The sequence below is a fragment of the Rhipicephalus microplus genome, chromosome 7 (assembly GCF_043290135.1).
Source record: "Rhipicephalus microplus isolate Deutch F79 chromosome 7, USDA_Rmic, whole genome shotgun sequence".
NCBI lineage: Eukaryota > Metazoa > Arthropoda > Arachnida > Ixodida > Ixodidae > Rhipicephalus > Rhipicephalus microplus.
The window spans coordinates 8,571,639-8,587,494 of record NC_134706.1 but is presented as its reverse complement, the minus strand read 5'-3'; the positions used below and the strand labels follow the sequence as shown (position 1 = coordinate 8,587,494).

The 15,856-nt window shown below is 46.5% G+C and overlaps 1 protein-coding gene across 3 annotated transcripts in view; it reads right to left on the bottom strand.

Moving 5' to 3' along the window:
- LOC119180119 (uncharacterized) overlaps positions 1-15,856 on the bottom strand; it is a 207,671-nt gene that overhangs the window by 178,378 nt on the left and 13,437 nt on the right. For 2 of the 3 annotated variants that reach the window (XM_075868617.1, XM_075868618.1), the window contains exon 1: positions 8,863-9,118. The exons of the other annotated variant lie outside the window; for it this stretch is intronic. In XM_075868617.1, coding sequence (XP_075724732.1) covers positions 8,863-8,959 — 97 coding nt within the window. In that variant the 5' untranslated portion in view covers positions 8,960-9,118. Of the gene's footprint in view, positions 1-8,862; positions 9,119-15,856 lie in introns of those variants that run through there. 3 annotated transcript variants of the gene reach the window in all.

The following is a 15,856-nucleotide window of genomic DNA, read 5'->3' as shown; positions in this document are numbered from 1 at the left end:
CTATCTGTGTGATCCTTGGTGCATCCGTCCGTTTGTTCATTCGTCTGTCTGTCCGTCCATCTCTTTTTGCGGTCATCCCTCTGTCTGTCCATCCGTCCGTGCGCCCCTCTGTCTGTCCGTCCGTGCGTGTGTCAGTCCGTTCGTCCGTCCATATGTCTATAGAGAAAACTCCAAGCACAGCCATCTCACATCTTTTAATCATGTATTCATCATATACAAGTGCCCCCATCCAGCAGACAATATAAGGACCGCTATTTCGGGTATGTGCCACTAGTGGTTACGTACTACGAGGGACGCACAAGCCACGCCATAAAGAGCTTCGCCCCTAAAAAACGGTGGGTTTCAGTGGCGATCGAACCCAGGTCGTTTGTGTGGAAAGCAGATGCTCTACCACACGGTAGCGCGTCTGCTTGTGAATACAGTGATTAACTTCATCTTCTTGGAAATGCATAAAAAGTAACTTTCCTGTTTTACATACACACATGTCCTGTATACCTGTTTCACAATACAACATTAAATATTGCAATAACAATGCGTGGTAAAAGCGCCCTTTGCCAGCTGGCGTCAGAACATGATTACCATGATGACTTCGCATATTGAAGCCGGTCACCCACTACAAAAGGCACACACGTCACTGAGACTATTCCCCGAAGAGGTTTTAAGGAAAAGCAAGAAAAATTGGCCCCGTATCTGCATGTTAGTCTGCGAGTGTCGTCGAAAGACGATAGCCTTGCGTGTGGAGAGAGTGAACAAGACATTTATTTGATGTTCTGCGCAAGAAAATCGGTGAATGGTATTCTGGAGGCACTGCGTTAGAGTGCCTCAAGCGCGCAGCGGAGGTGAACAAGCGCATCAAGTCACGCCACACGTGAGACATGAGCGCCATCTGGCAGTTTTTTTTTTTTTTCGGAAAACTAAGCACGCCCGTCTCAGAGGTGATAACGTGTGGAACGCAAGACGACGGGCAGGTGCCACCACCGTGTCGTCTTAGCAAACAGTTGGAAACACTCGCCTTTTCGTGCAAGCGTTGCATTGTCAGCGCAGCGTGATAAAAGCTACGGTCCTTAGAATTACTTATGCATGCCTTTTCTAGTAAAAGACGCACATACAGAATATATACGTGTTGTTATGGCGCCTCAGATATGCGCAATAATTGCTTTTAAATTGACAATCGCACAAGTATGAACGCTGAATCTTGAGCAACATTGGTGGGTGCTGCGGATGGGGTCGGCGACTTAGGGTATCGGCTGGTGCCGTTTATAGTACCCGGCACCATTAAGGGTGGACAAACAGACAAGTGTACAGACAGACAGACAGACAGACAGACAGACAGACAGACAGACAGACAGACAGACAGACAGACAGACAGACCAAAATTTTTGCATCGAAGGTCCCCAAGAAAGACTATCGTCGTTAATAAGCGCGGCGTCGTTACTGTCTGTCTCTTTATGGAGGACACCTCCACAACACCGCGTGGGAGATGGGGGATTGAGAGTGAAATGGATAGGAAGGAAAAGGTAAAAGGAGAACAATAAAAAAAGGCAAAATAACGCGTTCGCACGGCCTTACGCAGCGCGCGCGCCCGCACCCCCGCAAGAACCTGCAACTGACCGGGAAAAAAAAAATCGCCGGTGAAGAAGTTGATGAGCCAAAGAGGCGCATTATAAGACGGGAGCAGAGAACACGTATACTTTACTTATTTTCTCCCTTCCTCTTTCTTGTCCCCTTCTCTTATCCGCCATTGCAGGGTAGCCAACCGGATGTCTTTCTGGCTAACCTCACTACCATCTCCATTTGCCTGCTTCCTTCCTAATTCATTTTCATTTAGCCCCGCCGCGATGGTCTAGTGGCAAAGGCGCTCGACTGCTGACCTTCATGTCACGGGATCAAATCCTGGCCGCAGCAGCCGCATTTTCGATGGAGGCGCAAATGCTTCATTAATTGATCTGTGGGATTTAACGTTCCAAAACCACCCTACGATTATGAGAGACGCCGTAATGGAGGACTCCGGAAATTTCGATTACCTGGTGTTCTTTAACGTGCACCCAAATCTGAGCACACGGGCCTACAGCACTTTCGCCTCCATCTAAAATGCACCCGCTACGGCCGGAATTCGATCCCGGGACCTGTGGGTCATCAGCCCAGTACTTTAGCCACTATAGACCACCACAGCGGGTCCCAAAATGCTTGAGGTGCTTAGATTAAGGTGCACGTTAAAGAACCCCAGGTGGTCGAAATTTCCGAAGACCTCCACTACAGCGTCTCCCATAATCAAATGGCGGTTTAGAGACGTTGCATCTCGACAAATATTATTATTATTCATTCTCATTTGTCGTAATTATGAAACTACACTAAATTCCTACAAATTATGCCCCCTATGTCCTCCTTGTCTTCATTAGTCGGTGTCCTCTAAATACAGAGCGACTCGTTACAGGCTTGTAGCCAATCCTTTTTTTTTTACGTCACACCGATCTGTGCTGTTAATTAACCACGCAGAATGAGCGCCGTCTTAGAACCAGCCCGGACGAAGATGGGAGCCGTGTAGCACCGAAAGAGGTCAAGTGCAGACGACAAACGCGGGGCCTCCAAGACGACAGCCTTGAGAATAGAGTCACGGCTGTGACGCGAGAAAATGTCTCGTGACGCTTCGTCTCTTAACCTCGACGGTATTGTCTAGAGGTCATCGATTGCGTGCCACAGCCGCAGTGCCAAAAGCGGCTCGCACGACATTCGTATTAGCACGCTCCCATGACGGAACGTTAGTTTATGCAGATGCGATCGGTTGTCTGTCTCACAGTGAAAAAGTGCAAAGCATAGCGCTTGCCAGTCATGTGTGTCTTCTAATCATACGACTGTTCGAACAAAGAAAAAGAAAAAAATGCGGAGATTACAAAACGGCAAGCTGGGTTAGTTGGCGCTTAATCATTTCTGTCGGGGAAAACTGGGCACTAAAAAAAAACGAAGACCAAAAACAGAGGGAACGCACACAAACTGCACTAACAAATCAAAGTTTATTAGAAGAAACGAGCATAGTGGAAAGATATTGATTGACATGTATCATTACAAGACATCGATATAAAGGCCGTTAACAACGGTATACAAGCCAACACTAGCAAACATTGGCGAATGCTGGCTATGAACGGTGGTGCTCAAGTAAATACGGTAACTTGACAAAATGTAAGAGCTTTTGTCCAAAATTAATTAACGTTGTAGCACATATACTTTTACTGACCAGAGTTTTATTTGAAAAGCGGCAGCGGCGGCCACATTTTCGATGGAAGCGAGAATGCTCGGGGCCCTATAACTTGCACTTAGATTTAGGTGCACGTTATAAAGAACTTCAGGTGATCCAATTTTCCGGAACACTTCACATATGGCGTCTCTCGTAACCATGTCCTGGTTCTAAGACATTAAACCTCATCAGTTATTATTGGTAACTGAGTATATAAAGCGTAGGCATGCGCTTCCGCTGCAGACGCGCGACACTGAATGGCTGACGACGTGCGAGATCTTCTGATTAGTTGATTGATTTATTGATTGATTGATTGATTGATTGATTGATTGATTGATATGTTGGGTTTAACGTCCCAAAACCACCATATGATTATGAGAGACGCCGTAGTTAAGGGCTCCGGAAATTTCCACCACCTGGAGTTCTTGAACGTGCACCCAAATCTAAGCACACGGGCCTACAACATTTCCGCCTCCATCGAAAATGCAGCCGCCGCAGCCGGGATTCGATCCCGCGACCTGCGGGACAGCAGCCGAGTACCTTAGCCACTAGACCACCGTGGCGGCGCGAGTGTGAGATCTTTCCAACAGCGTCATTGTGAGAACGGTATGCTAAACTCCTCCGAGTCGGCGACTGAAAGCGCACACGACAAAGGCGAAAATGAATTGCTATGCACATTCCCGATTACTTCAGCGCCAGCTTATCAAGCGCCACTCGTGGGAAGCGTGTCGCGCGAAGATACAGGAAGATACATATACTTTCAATGTGAGTTGCGTGTAAAGCGTGAGGCGCCGACGCGTGAATGTCGCGAACTAAATATAGGAAAGCGAGTGGAGCGCCGCAGGAGGTGTTGGCTGCAGCTGCCGAATCCGAATGCAACGACCTCTGTCGAGTGGAGCGGCACAGAGCGGGCAGTGAAAACGCGCCGGGCATGCACGCTTTATTGGCGGGGGACAATGGAATTCGCCCCGAGGGAGGGTGCTTGGAAATTATGGGGCTCCACGAACGCGGCTGCAGCTTCCTCGTGGCGTACTATATTCGTTGTCTGGACAGTGTCCAACATGTCCGCGTGGACGCGCATGCCGCGCGTGTCAGAGAACACTTCCTTTTTAGCCACGGAAATGAAATGATGACAACTTTGCCCATGTCATCGTGGGATTCCACTCATGACGGCGGAACAGCCGTACTCGATTTGGTTGAAGTTTAACAAGCATGAGATATGATTTGCATGATGCCAACAAGTGTTCATTTATTAAGTAATTATTGATTTGATTACTTGATCGATTGATTGATTGACGTAGTGAGTGAGTGAGTGAGTGAGTGAGTGAGTGAGTGAGTTCGAAAATAATTTTTCCAGGTACTGTAGCATTGTGATATTATTGGAAGTGTAACAAAACAAGTGCGTAATTACTTAACTATAGTGAAACTCCCTGGATGTTATCTTTCGAAACAACTGAATCAGTTTTCGTTTATTCAGCTGGAATTCATTCCCGCATGTGCGCAGAATAACCCATAATAGCAAAAAGAAATGTACACGTTTCTTGCAAACAATGCACTAGCCTTAAGCCATTCCAAGCACATACAACAATGTACAGAACTTATTAAGTGACATTTCTTATAATAAAGTTTCAACGTTACGTTTGAAAACATCTCTTAATAAGCGTGACAACTTCACACAATTTTACAAAAAAAATATTGAGTTCAATTGTACAGTTATATCAATGCCTAAAAACCCAAACGTAAAACATACAGTGAAACCTAACAGAATCACGTAAACGTCTAACAGATATACCTCTTATTTATAGTGTACAAAATTGTGAATATCAAGGAATAAAGACACTGCTACACCTATGGCATACAGATATAAATCGATGGCATTCAAGGCCATTGACACATATTTCTCCTTTATCAATATTTCGTAACACTTAGAGTGCGATCTGGACCAAACGGTCACTGCCGTACTGCGAAACTTCTTTTTTTCATTTCTTTCATTTTTCGTCTGCTAACATTACGTCATCTGCTCTTCGAGAACATGACAGTCGATCCGTTCATTGCGGTCACTCAGTGGGCTTCGATATTGGCGCGGCAATCAGGCCGCCGACGCCTCCATGGAGCTGTACACGTTCGCTCGTTCTGACGGCGTTCGTCGCGCAACGGATGACGCAATGCTCACCACATGATGGCGTGTGTAGGAGGCGTACGGCGTACAAGGCGCCCCCTTACACGAGTTATCTTCTCCAACAACGTTGATTTCGGCAACACACGGAGTTCCCAAGTGGCCCGCAATCCACGGACCCCCATACACCGTTGAAATCAGTTTTTCTTCTTCGAATGTTTTGTAGATATTTCTTTCTTACGTCGTTGCGCAATTAGATCAGTTCTCCACGCAAGCTGCTGAACTCTCTGGGCCTAAATCTGGAATTTTTTTTTAAAGTGTGAGTTTCGTTGTCGTGGCGCGGAATTACCTGACGAGAGCGGTGCTAAGTTGACACGGAACCAAATGGAGCGATCTAAATTGGCCGCCTTGTAGCTCCGGTCATGGTATACACATACCCTCAATAACTCTTGGATTCTGACCTGCTTCGACTGCAGTGACTTCAATAGAAAAAAAAAAATGGAACAAGACCGCACCCAGACGAAGATGTGCAGCGTCTAAACCTCGTGTGCGGGAATTGTGATTCAGCACGAAAAGTATTAAGAGCAAGTTCGTTGCTTTTAGGCCGAAGAAGATTCACTGTGAAGAAAATACTAGGTTGATAGCTATAAGCTAGCCTTTGGAAAAGGGCGTTTGTCGCATTTAAGGAGTTTTTCGAAGAATAAAATATTTTATGGTAATGTTAGGAAAAACTGTAAACGTGCCAACCGATTGATGTGAATTCCAGAAGTGTGTTGCTTAGGGTTAGTTGGACGAGACGAATTAAGAATCACATAGGGAGAGCGCTGACTAACAGTTGACTGTTTCATTACTTCCCTGCAATATAAAGTAAAAAAAAGAAGTGTGGGATAACGAATCACGTGTGATTTCAAGCTATTCAATCACGATACAATGTGCAGAAGCTGTTAATCGACAACATTACAATTACAAATTTGAGGCTTACGCAGATGAGAGATAGTTCATCTCTTCTTTTCTTGGTGTTATGAGCTGTTCATCAACACATGCGTCGCCCCTCACTTTAATAGCGAAAGGCTCGGCTATCAGACGACTGCACAAGCTCGGGTATCTTTCTATGACTTAAGAGACTTGCAACATAGGAAGATACCCACAGAGAGGTCGACGTGAGCTACGTTTTGCTGTGGCCTGCTACATTACACTGAGGGAAGCGGGACAGGGTAGCGAAAGAGTGATGAACGACGATGGTAAGATGATAATAGATGCTCCGGGCAAATATAAGGGCGTGCATCCAGTCCAGTGCATGGCTTGTAAGAATGCCACGGCGTCTCCTACAACCCCAGTTGTGCCGCTAACGTCAGGCGAAGGGCCTATTTTTTTTTATTTTATATGTGGGCATTTACGTCTCGAAACCAAGATACGGCTATGAGAGACGCCGTAGTGAAGGGCTTCGCCTATCGAAATGCAACCATTACGGCCGGGATCAACCCCGCGACCTTCAGGTAACCAGCCAAGCACCCTAGCGATTGATCCAGCGAAGCGGGTCGCTATTACATCGTCCACTCGAAGAGATCCATCTCTGACGTTCTCTTGCGTAGGCTGCACGGGTGAAAAGTATTTAATCGATTGTTTCCGGTAACCGACAGTATAGCAACAATCGGAACCTGTGTCCCTGCAGGCGATCGAGTGGGGTATAACTCCTCGTGTATGCCATACCGAGACGAATGCGAAATTAGCGAATACTCCCACAGTTAATACTATATGAGCAGGTAGCGGTGATAACATAAAACCGCATAGCGATGCGGCTGCAACAGAGCCCACTTCGCAGTCTTCGATGTTCCAGCGTGCGGATTCGTGCTACGCATGCCAGTGCGCGTCGCAAAGCGGCAAAGCCTGCTGTCGCTTGCAGATTTTCGAAAAGCGGGCGGATTTTCTGGAGCGTAGCTTACGAGATTGTTGGTATACAGTTCGCAAAGCGTTTAATACATGCACTGGAAAGAAAGAAAAAAAAAACGCTTCCGCTTAGCGTTCTAAATAGAGCCTCTTTCGCAAATCTGATAAAGCCCGCCTGCGAACACAAAGCCATGGTGGGAAAGAAAGTCAACGAACAGAAGAGGGAAGATTGCCGCCACATTCAACCGCCTCTGTTTACCCTCCGTGATAGCTGCTCGGCTGAGCTCGAGGGCGCACGTTCGATTCCTAGTCACGGTGGCCGCGCTTCCGTGGGACGGAATGTAAAATATACATTGTGGCAGCTTCACACTGTGTAGAGGTGCCAAGCCTACAGCAAAAGCGGTGCTCCGTGGCTTTTGTTCATATACTAGCAGTGGCACACATCCACTAAGGTGGATCAAGACTTTACTGGTTTTATAAAGTATCATGAAGTTTTAGGATAAGAGGGGCTATAGAATATAGGAAGATTACAGATTACATGGAATATTATGGTGATCTATCTAGTGTATATACCTATAAAAAAAAAGAAACTAAGCTTCCTTCTCTTTCTCTCCGGTGATGTGTCTTTTTATTTTCTTAAATCTGTTCTTGTTATGTTTTTATTACTCTAGCTATTCACTTTTTTTTGTTTATCGCTATTTCTGTTTTCCTTTCTGTTTCTTTCACACTATCTCTTTCTATTCATTAGTTCCTCTTCCTTTGTTCCTGTCTTTCTCTTTCTGACATGCTCTGTTTTTTTTCTATCTACTTTTTCTCCGTTTCCTTGCATCTCTTTTCTCCATCTCTGTCTTTCTATCTTTCCATCTCCTTATTCCTTTCATTTCTATGTTTCTCTTTCTCGTTCCCTATATTGCTTTTTCTCTCTGTCTGTCTCGCTACACTTCTCTCTCTCTCTCTCTTTCTCTCTCTCTGACATGTTCATCACCGAGCAGAGTTTTCGTTGAACGCTCACACCTGATTTACTGAGTACAAAGTGGGCTTGCCCAAATCCTGTGCCGCTTACCAACCTCAGGATTGTCGTTCACATTTGGCATCTTACTGCCTGCTGAAAGAGCTCCGTTGGTAAAACACACTTGCATTTAGACATAGGCAAGCGCTAAAAAACCTTGGCTGCTAAAAAATTGGACACGGCGTGTCTCTAATGTCAATGAACTCCACTTCGGTTACACCCGTTGTACAGCAGTGTTTCACCTCTTCGTAATATTTTTTTTATTTTGACATGTATTAGTGATTTCTGGGGTTTTAAGCTGAAAAACGGGATATGATTACGAGGGTCTCCGTCGTGGAGGGCTCCGGAAATCCCGACCATGTGGAATTATATAACGTTCCACCCAAATCTAAGTACACGGGACTAAACCGTTTTCACCTATATCGTTTTCGCAATGCGTCCGCCATGGCCGCGGGAGTCGATTCCGGGACATCCAATAGGGCATGCTATATTCTAGTCAGACATATTCACCGTGCCGGCAAAGACATATCACACGCTTTCCCACATGAAAGAACGCAAGGCACGCACTGATGACGGTTAGCGGTCAAGCCCCCAAAACAAAGAACGCAGGGGACGTACTCTTTGCCGGCTTGGCGTTCGTCGGCGATTCGGCGCTGACGGCGAGGCGCTCCCACGAAGCGTTTCCGGTGAGGCTTCCTCGCCGCTTGTTCGACATAAACCGATTGTTGCACTGTTTGCCGTCCTCCCGAGCAAACGCAACGAACGATGCGTGCGGATCCGACGCCGTTACACCGAGTATGAATAAGCGAAAGGAGCTAACATTCGAGCACTTTGACAACCTCTCTTACGAGGGGACCAGATCCGTGGCCGCAAGCACTTGAGAAGACGCGCCAAGTCACGAAGTGTCGACGTATATACTCTGCAGCCTTTTTACACACTTCTCTCTCTGTCTGTCTTCTTTCCGACCCTTATTTCTTCACCGCAGGACAGGGTAGCGAACCGGTCACTAGTACCAGGTTAACCTCGCATCCTTTCGTTTTCATCCATTTCTCTCTCTCTCTCCACCACTTGCATAACCTGCGGATGTCGTACGCTTTCCGGAACAGAAGCAGACGCTCGCAAAAGAGGCCACGAAGGGCAAATACCACTTAGGCAAACGTTCCGCAACGCGTCGAAGCGATTTCACATTCGTCAGTTAGCATAAGGTGACGAAGAACTGCCGCGCAAAGAGATGCGAGCCTTTTAGAATTCCTCTCGACTGTAACATCTAGTGCGGGAGACCACAGATGCAGCGAGGACGAGTTTTCCGGGTCGTCCATATAGAATGCCTGCTAGCTCCGTTCTCTCTCGGCGAGCGAGAGTGCCCAGTCATGGCGAGGTCGAGGCTCTCGCGAGCTCACCGATGCGAAACAAGGGTTTCGACATCGGACGTGAGAGCACTCGGACATGGCGATGCACCGCCGGAACGTCCACTTGAACATTACGCATTTATTCGCGACCGTATACGCACGCATGCGACTAAGTGCATCTGTTTCAAAGGGCAGGGCGTGCATGCACGACACGCAAGACAGAAGTCAAGACACCTCATTAGACTTCTTTCTTGTGTCTGTGTTTTGCCCCGTCTTTCAGAATGAATACTTACGAACTCTGTCGTTCTAAGTGTACCTGCCCCTATATATGTGTATACAGTTCTGCGCTACCCTTCGAAACTCCAAGCGTGTCTTGAAGAACCAAAGGCGCAAATCAATTACGTCATCTGGGTTTCAAGAAAGAATAGACAGGGTCACTACCGCAATCCCCTGAGATCATAGACGTACACAGGGCTCCACTTCAGTAGGGGGGGGGGGGGGTCATCGTAGCACACTCCTCCTCCCTCTAATGTCAATGTATAAGGCTGACTTTGCCCCCCCCCCCCGGTGTCACAGCGCCTCCGTGCCTATAATGGGTTGACTTGTTAACCCCCCGCCTGGGGAGCGGGGGGACGCTCCCCTTCCCCAATGCACACGCCTATGTCTGAGACAAGACGAGAGCCACATTCCTTATCGTCTGAGTTGATGCATTCAATCTTCCCCTATATAACTCCCCCCCCCCCCAAAAATCTTTCTGCATCTAATGGGGTTTCGCATTATCTCATTGATCGGTTGACCGTTGAGCAAGTGAAGACGTCATGTGATGACGTCATCACATTCCAAATTTTGGGCAATCTATGACGTCATAGCGACGTCATATCGCGACATCATCGCGTGACGATGTTTTGCAGCTCTCGCGTTGACGCTACCAACGCCTACGGTAAGTTGTAGCATTTGATGAGGAATCTGAGGCATCCGCCTTGAAAAAAAAGAAAAAGCCAAGTTTTTCGGTAACCTCTTCCACTGGTTTTTGTTGGAGGTGAACTAAGGATTCAAGCAAAACCTAGACAGGAATGTAACTTGAAAGCGGCAACTTTTACCCAACGCAAGCAGAGGGTAATGCGCGTGGGAAACTTGAGACCTGTGTGCGTCTTACGGGTAATTTTAGGACCTTCTAATCTTCTCTAATCTTAAGGCAATTAGATTAGAAAGTCAAGAATACATTTCTAATCTCTACATTGTTGTCTGCGCTGCTTTTCTTTCTTAAAAAGGCGACGAGAAGTTAAAAGGAAACACGCGCCAAACAACTGCATTCAGTTTCACGCGTAACGCATGGGAAGGTACAGACTTGGTAAATGCCAACAAGAACAGGAGCAGCACTCGAGCGGAACAGCGGGTGCGCGGACGGAATCGTTTCGTTGGCGAAAGAGCGCTTTCAGATGTGCCACGCTTTTTTTTTTCTTTCCTTCAAAAGCGATCTCGAAGCATTGCGCATGCGTAATTTTTGGACGCTTCCGCTCGGATGTTCGCGTTCTTCTTTACCTGCTGGACTTGTTAGCGCTGCGAAACCGCGGGCGCTATCAACACGGCTGAGTGACGCGGAGACTCAGAGGCTTCGATCGTCCTCGCATGTGTCTCAGAGGCGACTACGGGGGAAGTGCTACACTGTGGCTGGCACACAAACCGGGAATCGTTTGCTGACTCTGTAACACAATTAGTGTTCAGCATGCAAACATCAATACGGCACCAATTCACCAATTACTAGCCCAGTAACAAGACCTTCTTTACGAAGCAATAAGGTACCCAGATATAAAAAAAAAAAACACCTTTCATCTACAGGGGCGTTGCGAAGCAACCGATCGCAGCGCTCTTTCAGCGCAGCGGTGAGCGTTGCACTTGCAGCAACCAGGTGTTATACTATGTGATCACCTTAGGCGCGTTAAAGCAGAGTCGAAGCTGGTGTGTCATTGCAACTTTTACATTTTCACAAGTTCCAAGACCGGATCGACAAGTTGCCAAGACCGGATTTCGGAGACATGCTCACAGCCTTCGCAAATATAGTGAACGCCTTTTCCAAAGTGTTTTTTTTTTTTCAGGAAAAGGCGTCTTCACGGTGTGAATGAAGATTAAGAAGATATGTGGGCTCATCCGACGAGCTAACGCACTTGGAGAAATCGTCCCTATTGTCAAGTTTGTCATCAGCGAGTGGCGGGAAGCTTTCAATTTTTCACATAGTTGAAAATGTTGAAAATAGTGTATGTAGTTAACAATTCTGCACTAAGTGAAGCAGAGGGAAACAAAATCTTTCATCCACTACCTTGATGAAGATGTATATTTTGGTTCAAGAATATGTCAGCGTGCGAAACTGCAAAGCATGAATCACCCATATAAAAAGCCACCCTCAGTTTTTTCAGAGGACAGGCTTCATAGCTCATGCAACGTTGCACTATGCCAGTATCTATTGATGATATAAAGCAGTTGGCGATGACGAGGAAATCTAGGAGACGCGAGCTCTCGAAAAATTATTTAGACAGATTTAGATCTCCTAGGCGACAAGACAAGACAAGACAAGACAGATTTATCAGCGCAAAAAAGACGTAACGTTTAGAGAAGAAACACACACTGTCTAAATAATCATGAACCGACTCGTCCAAGCAGCATTTTTAGCGACGTTTATTTATCTCGATGGACCCTGGGTTAACATATGACGTCAGTGCTCTTAAACGTCAGCATAAGATCCATCTGCACATTAAGGATTTAAATGTTAACGAAAAATGTACCAGTGAATCTTTTAAAAAAGAGTGTCGAGAGTTACGTACTAGCACTTCAAATATATTACCCCCAAAGTGATTTTGCAGCGCATATTTTCTTTTTCAGTGCACGATTATATTCAACAACGAACGTAAAAATAAACTTACTCTAGATTACGTGCTTACTTTTTGTTTATGCGCACATTTTTTTCATTCCTAACAATATTATTGATAAATTCATATCCCTGTTGTTGTTTGTGTATTGGTACGTAATGGTAACAAACTTACTTGGCACTCGTGACTTCATACAGTCACGAATTACTACGTGGAGCTCTGTGTGCCGCATGTCGTGTCTCAACACACCGGCACTGAAAAACGTTTCGTGACCACGTCGCAGAAATGCAGCCCACGCGGGGAAAAAAAAATGTTACATAGTAAACAATCGCACCGGAAAGCCGAAGACGCAAAGCGGGCGCGAGAAAGAATCGACTTTCCCGTCGGTGCGTGTACCGAGAACGAGGAACGATTGGAGCACTATACATGCTTGCGTGCGAGAGGCCACACCTCGTCAACGTGCATTCAGCGCGTTGCACGCAATTAACGGTAACCAACGGGACTCGCTCGCCTTCGCGTGAGTAAAGCCACACCTCGTCAACGTGCGTTCAGCGTAGTGCACGCAATTAACGGTAACTAACGGGAGTCGCTCGCCTTTCCTCGTGAACAGGACTTAGATGGGGGGGGGGGGGGGGGGAGCCCCGGTGAGGAGAAATATTAGCGAGCTACTTCTTGTCTTATCGCTCCCCGCCCGATGCACGTTTGTTGTCGTCTTTGGCTGAGAGGAGCCGCGGGGCTCGACTGCTCCAGTTCGGGCGGGGCGACCGTTTTTAGACGGTGCCTGCGCCGCCGCCACCGCTATCGGCTTGACCACGTGCGCGAAACCTGGCTGGAAACGAAAACGGACTTCCTCCTGACGCGATATGCGTCGTATTGTAGCACGCCACGCGTTGTATTGCCTCCGAGACAAGCAGACTTGGTGCACAGAGTACGATTCATTCACATGGCGCTGTATGCCTTAGGCGTACGCAAACAAGAAAAGAAAGGGGGGGGGGAGGGGGCTCGTTCCATCATTACCTAAAAAGCGGGGGTAATAGCCGGTCAAATTTTTGCCGATAATGGCGGTTGAAGGTTCTATATGGTGTTGCATTCTAAGGACTGCTTGCGTGACATTTACTTCACGCAAGCCGGAGTTCAAAAGCAGGCCTTTCTGACAATTGACGACATGCCATTATCAATTCGAACTTCTTTCATCAATTGTGAGGCATGTTGTTCTTTGGACTCGACGAACAGGGGGAGGAGAGAGGTCAGCAAAAAAAAAAAAAAGGTGCTCCCTCTCCCTATAGGAACGCATGTGGTTCCGGGTTCAACCTGGTTAACCTCCCTACCTCTAATTTCCTTTCTCTCTCTCTCTCCTCTCTCTCTCTTTGATCAGTCGTGTGCGCAACTATGTCTGCGTTAGCCGCTACGTTTTATTCAAAATGTAAGTCACAAAGAAGGCAGCGGACAAAAAGGAAGACATACACAGTTTTTCTTCTTGGAATAAACATTGTTGGATGTGGAGCCCTGCATGTGTATGTGTGCGCCTCTCGTTTCATCCGTCGTCTTCTTTGACCCTTATATTTCTAATCTTGCAATACCGACACATCCAGTCGTTCACTTTCCCATCACGTATACGGGGCACGTTAGCAGAGCGTGGACACATTCTTTGTTATTCCTTGCGGACACGGTCAAGCGATAAATTATCTGTACAAAGCGCGGTGATTTCTGAGCGAACTAAACTTGTCTCCAATAGAGGCCTATCTTGACTAGCTATCGTATACCTACTCGCATTCTAGAAGCATTGCCTAGCACTGGCCAATGTTTACCAGATGGCGGCTTTAATCTCGCACCAATGATTGAATTTCCCACTAATTTTGGCTCGTACCGAACTCGCATCGGACTCGAGCTCATGATTCGGCGTGAAAGAGCGAAGATAGCAATGTCTTCAAAGACGTGTAAACAAGATTAAAGAATTTGTACGAGTATACACGCGTCTTTGAAGGGTGTCATCGCGGTTTTAAAGAACACACACAAGCGACACAATAACATACCTTTGTATGACTTGGCTACGCTGTCGTGCCGACACCCGAAGGCAAACGACACAACGCATACCTTTGTGCAACTTGGCTACGCTGTTGTACCGACCGACCCCAAGGCAAACGACACAATAGCATACCTTTGTGCGACTTGGCTACGCTGTTGTACCGACACCCGAAGGCAAACGACACAATAGCATACCTTTGTATGACTTGGCTACGCTGTTATGCCGACACCCAAAGGCAAACGACACAATAACATACATTTGTGCGACTTGGCTACGCTGTCGTAACGTACATTTGTGCGACTTGGCTACGCTGTCGTGCCGACACCCGAAGGCAAACGACACAATAGCATACCTTTGTGTGACTTGGCTACGCTGTTGTACCGACACCCGAAGGCAAACGACACAATAGCATACCTTTGTGCGACTTGGCTCCGCTGTTGTGCCGACACCCGAAGGCTGCTGATTCGAACCCGATCACGGTGTTCGTATTTCGATGGCCCCAAAATGCTAGAGGCCCGTGTGTTGTGCGATGTCAGGGCGTGTTAAAGAACCCTAGACGGTTAAGACTTTCCACGGCCCTCAATTATATGGCGTCCCTCATAATTATCATATTATGATTTTGGTGTCATAAAGCTTAGATATTATAACAGCCGTTGTGCCGGCATCCACAGTCACATCACGTGATGTCAAGCGACGTGACGTTTCTGGCTAACTCTCTTTAAAACAAACATGCCCATAGCATAAAAAGGCGCTTTTGACGGAGATAGTTACACCTATGTAAACGTCGGCAATCCTGTCACGGTCGTTTTATTACAGTTCGTACAACATGCGCACCGTATTGCGTTTTCATCCGGTGGCTGCCACCTTCTTAATGAGCGTTTTAATGAAAAAACTTCCCGGTCTTTTCTTACAACGGAAACCAGCGCATACATAATGATGACAACACTTCTATTCACGATAATCATTTCTTTGGATGTATCGATAGATTCTCCTCGTTTCTGTTTTTACTTTGCTTGTTCAACGCGAGTACGCGCAATTATTCTGAACTTAATTTTTCAGTACGTACGTGCTAAATAACCTTCGCGCATTTTTGTTTCATTGTTTATCGCTTCTCTGTGAGCACAATATGGTTTTGTTGAACTCTAGCTAAAACTGTATAGTCACAAGCATTTGTACTAAAGGGTCTATATGCTTTTTCGTTGTTTTTTTTTTAACCACTCCCCTCTTTAACGCCTTTGGCCCAGAGAGTTTTAATTATAAATGAATAAATAAATAAATACATCACAACACGCTCAGTCATTGCTCAGTGTATCAGTACACTGTACTGTAGTGCACGAGTCATTCCCGTAAATTTGTTTCTCCCTAAAAAGTCA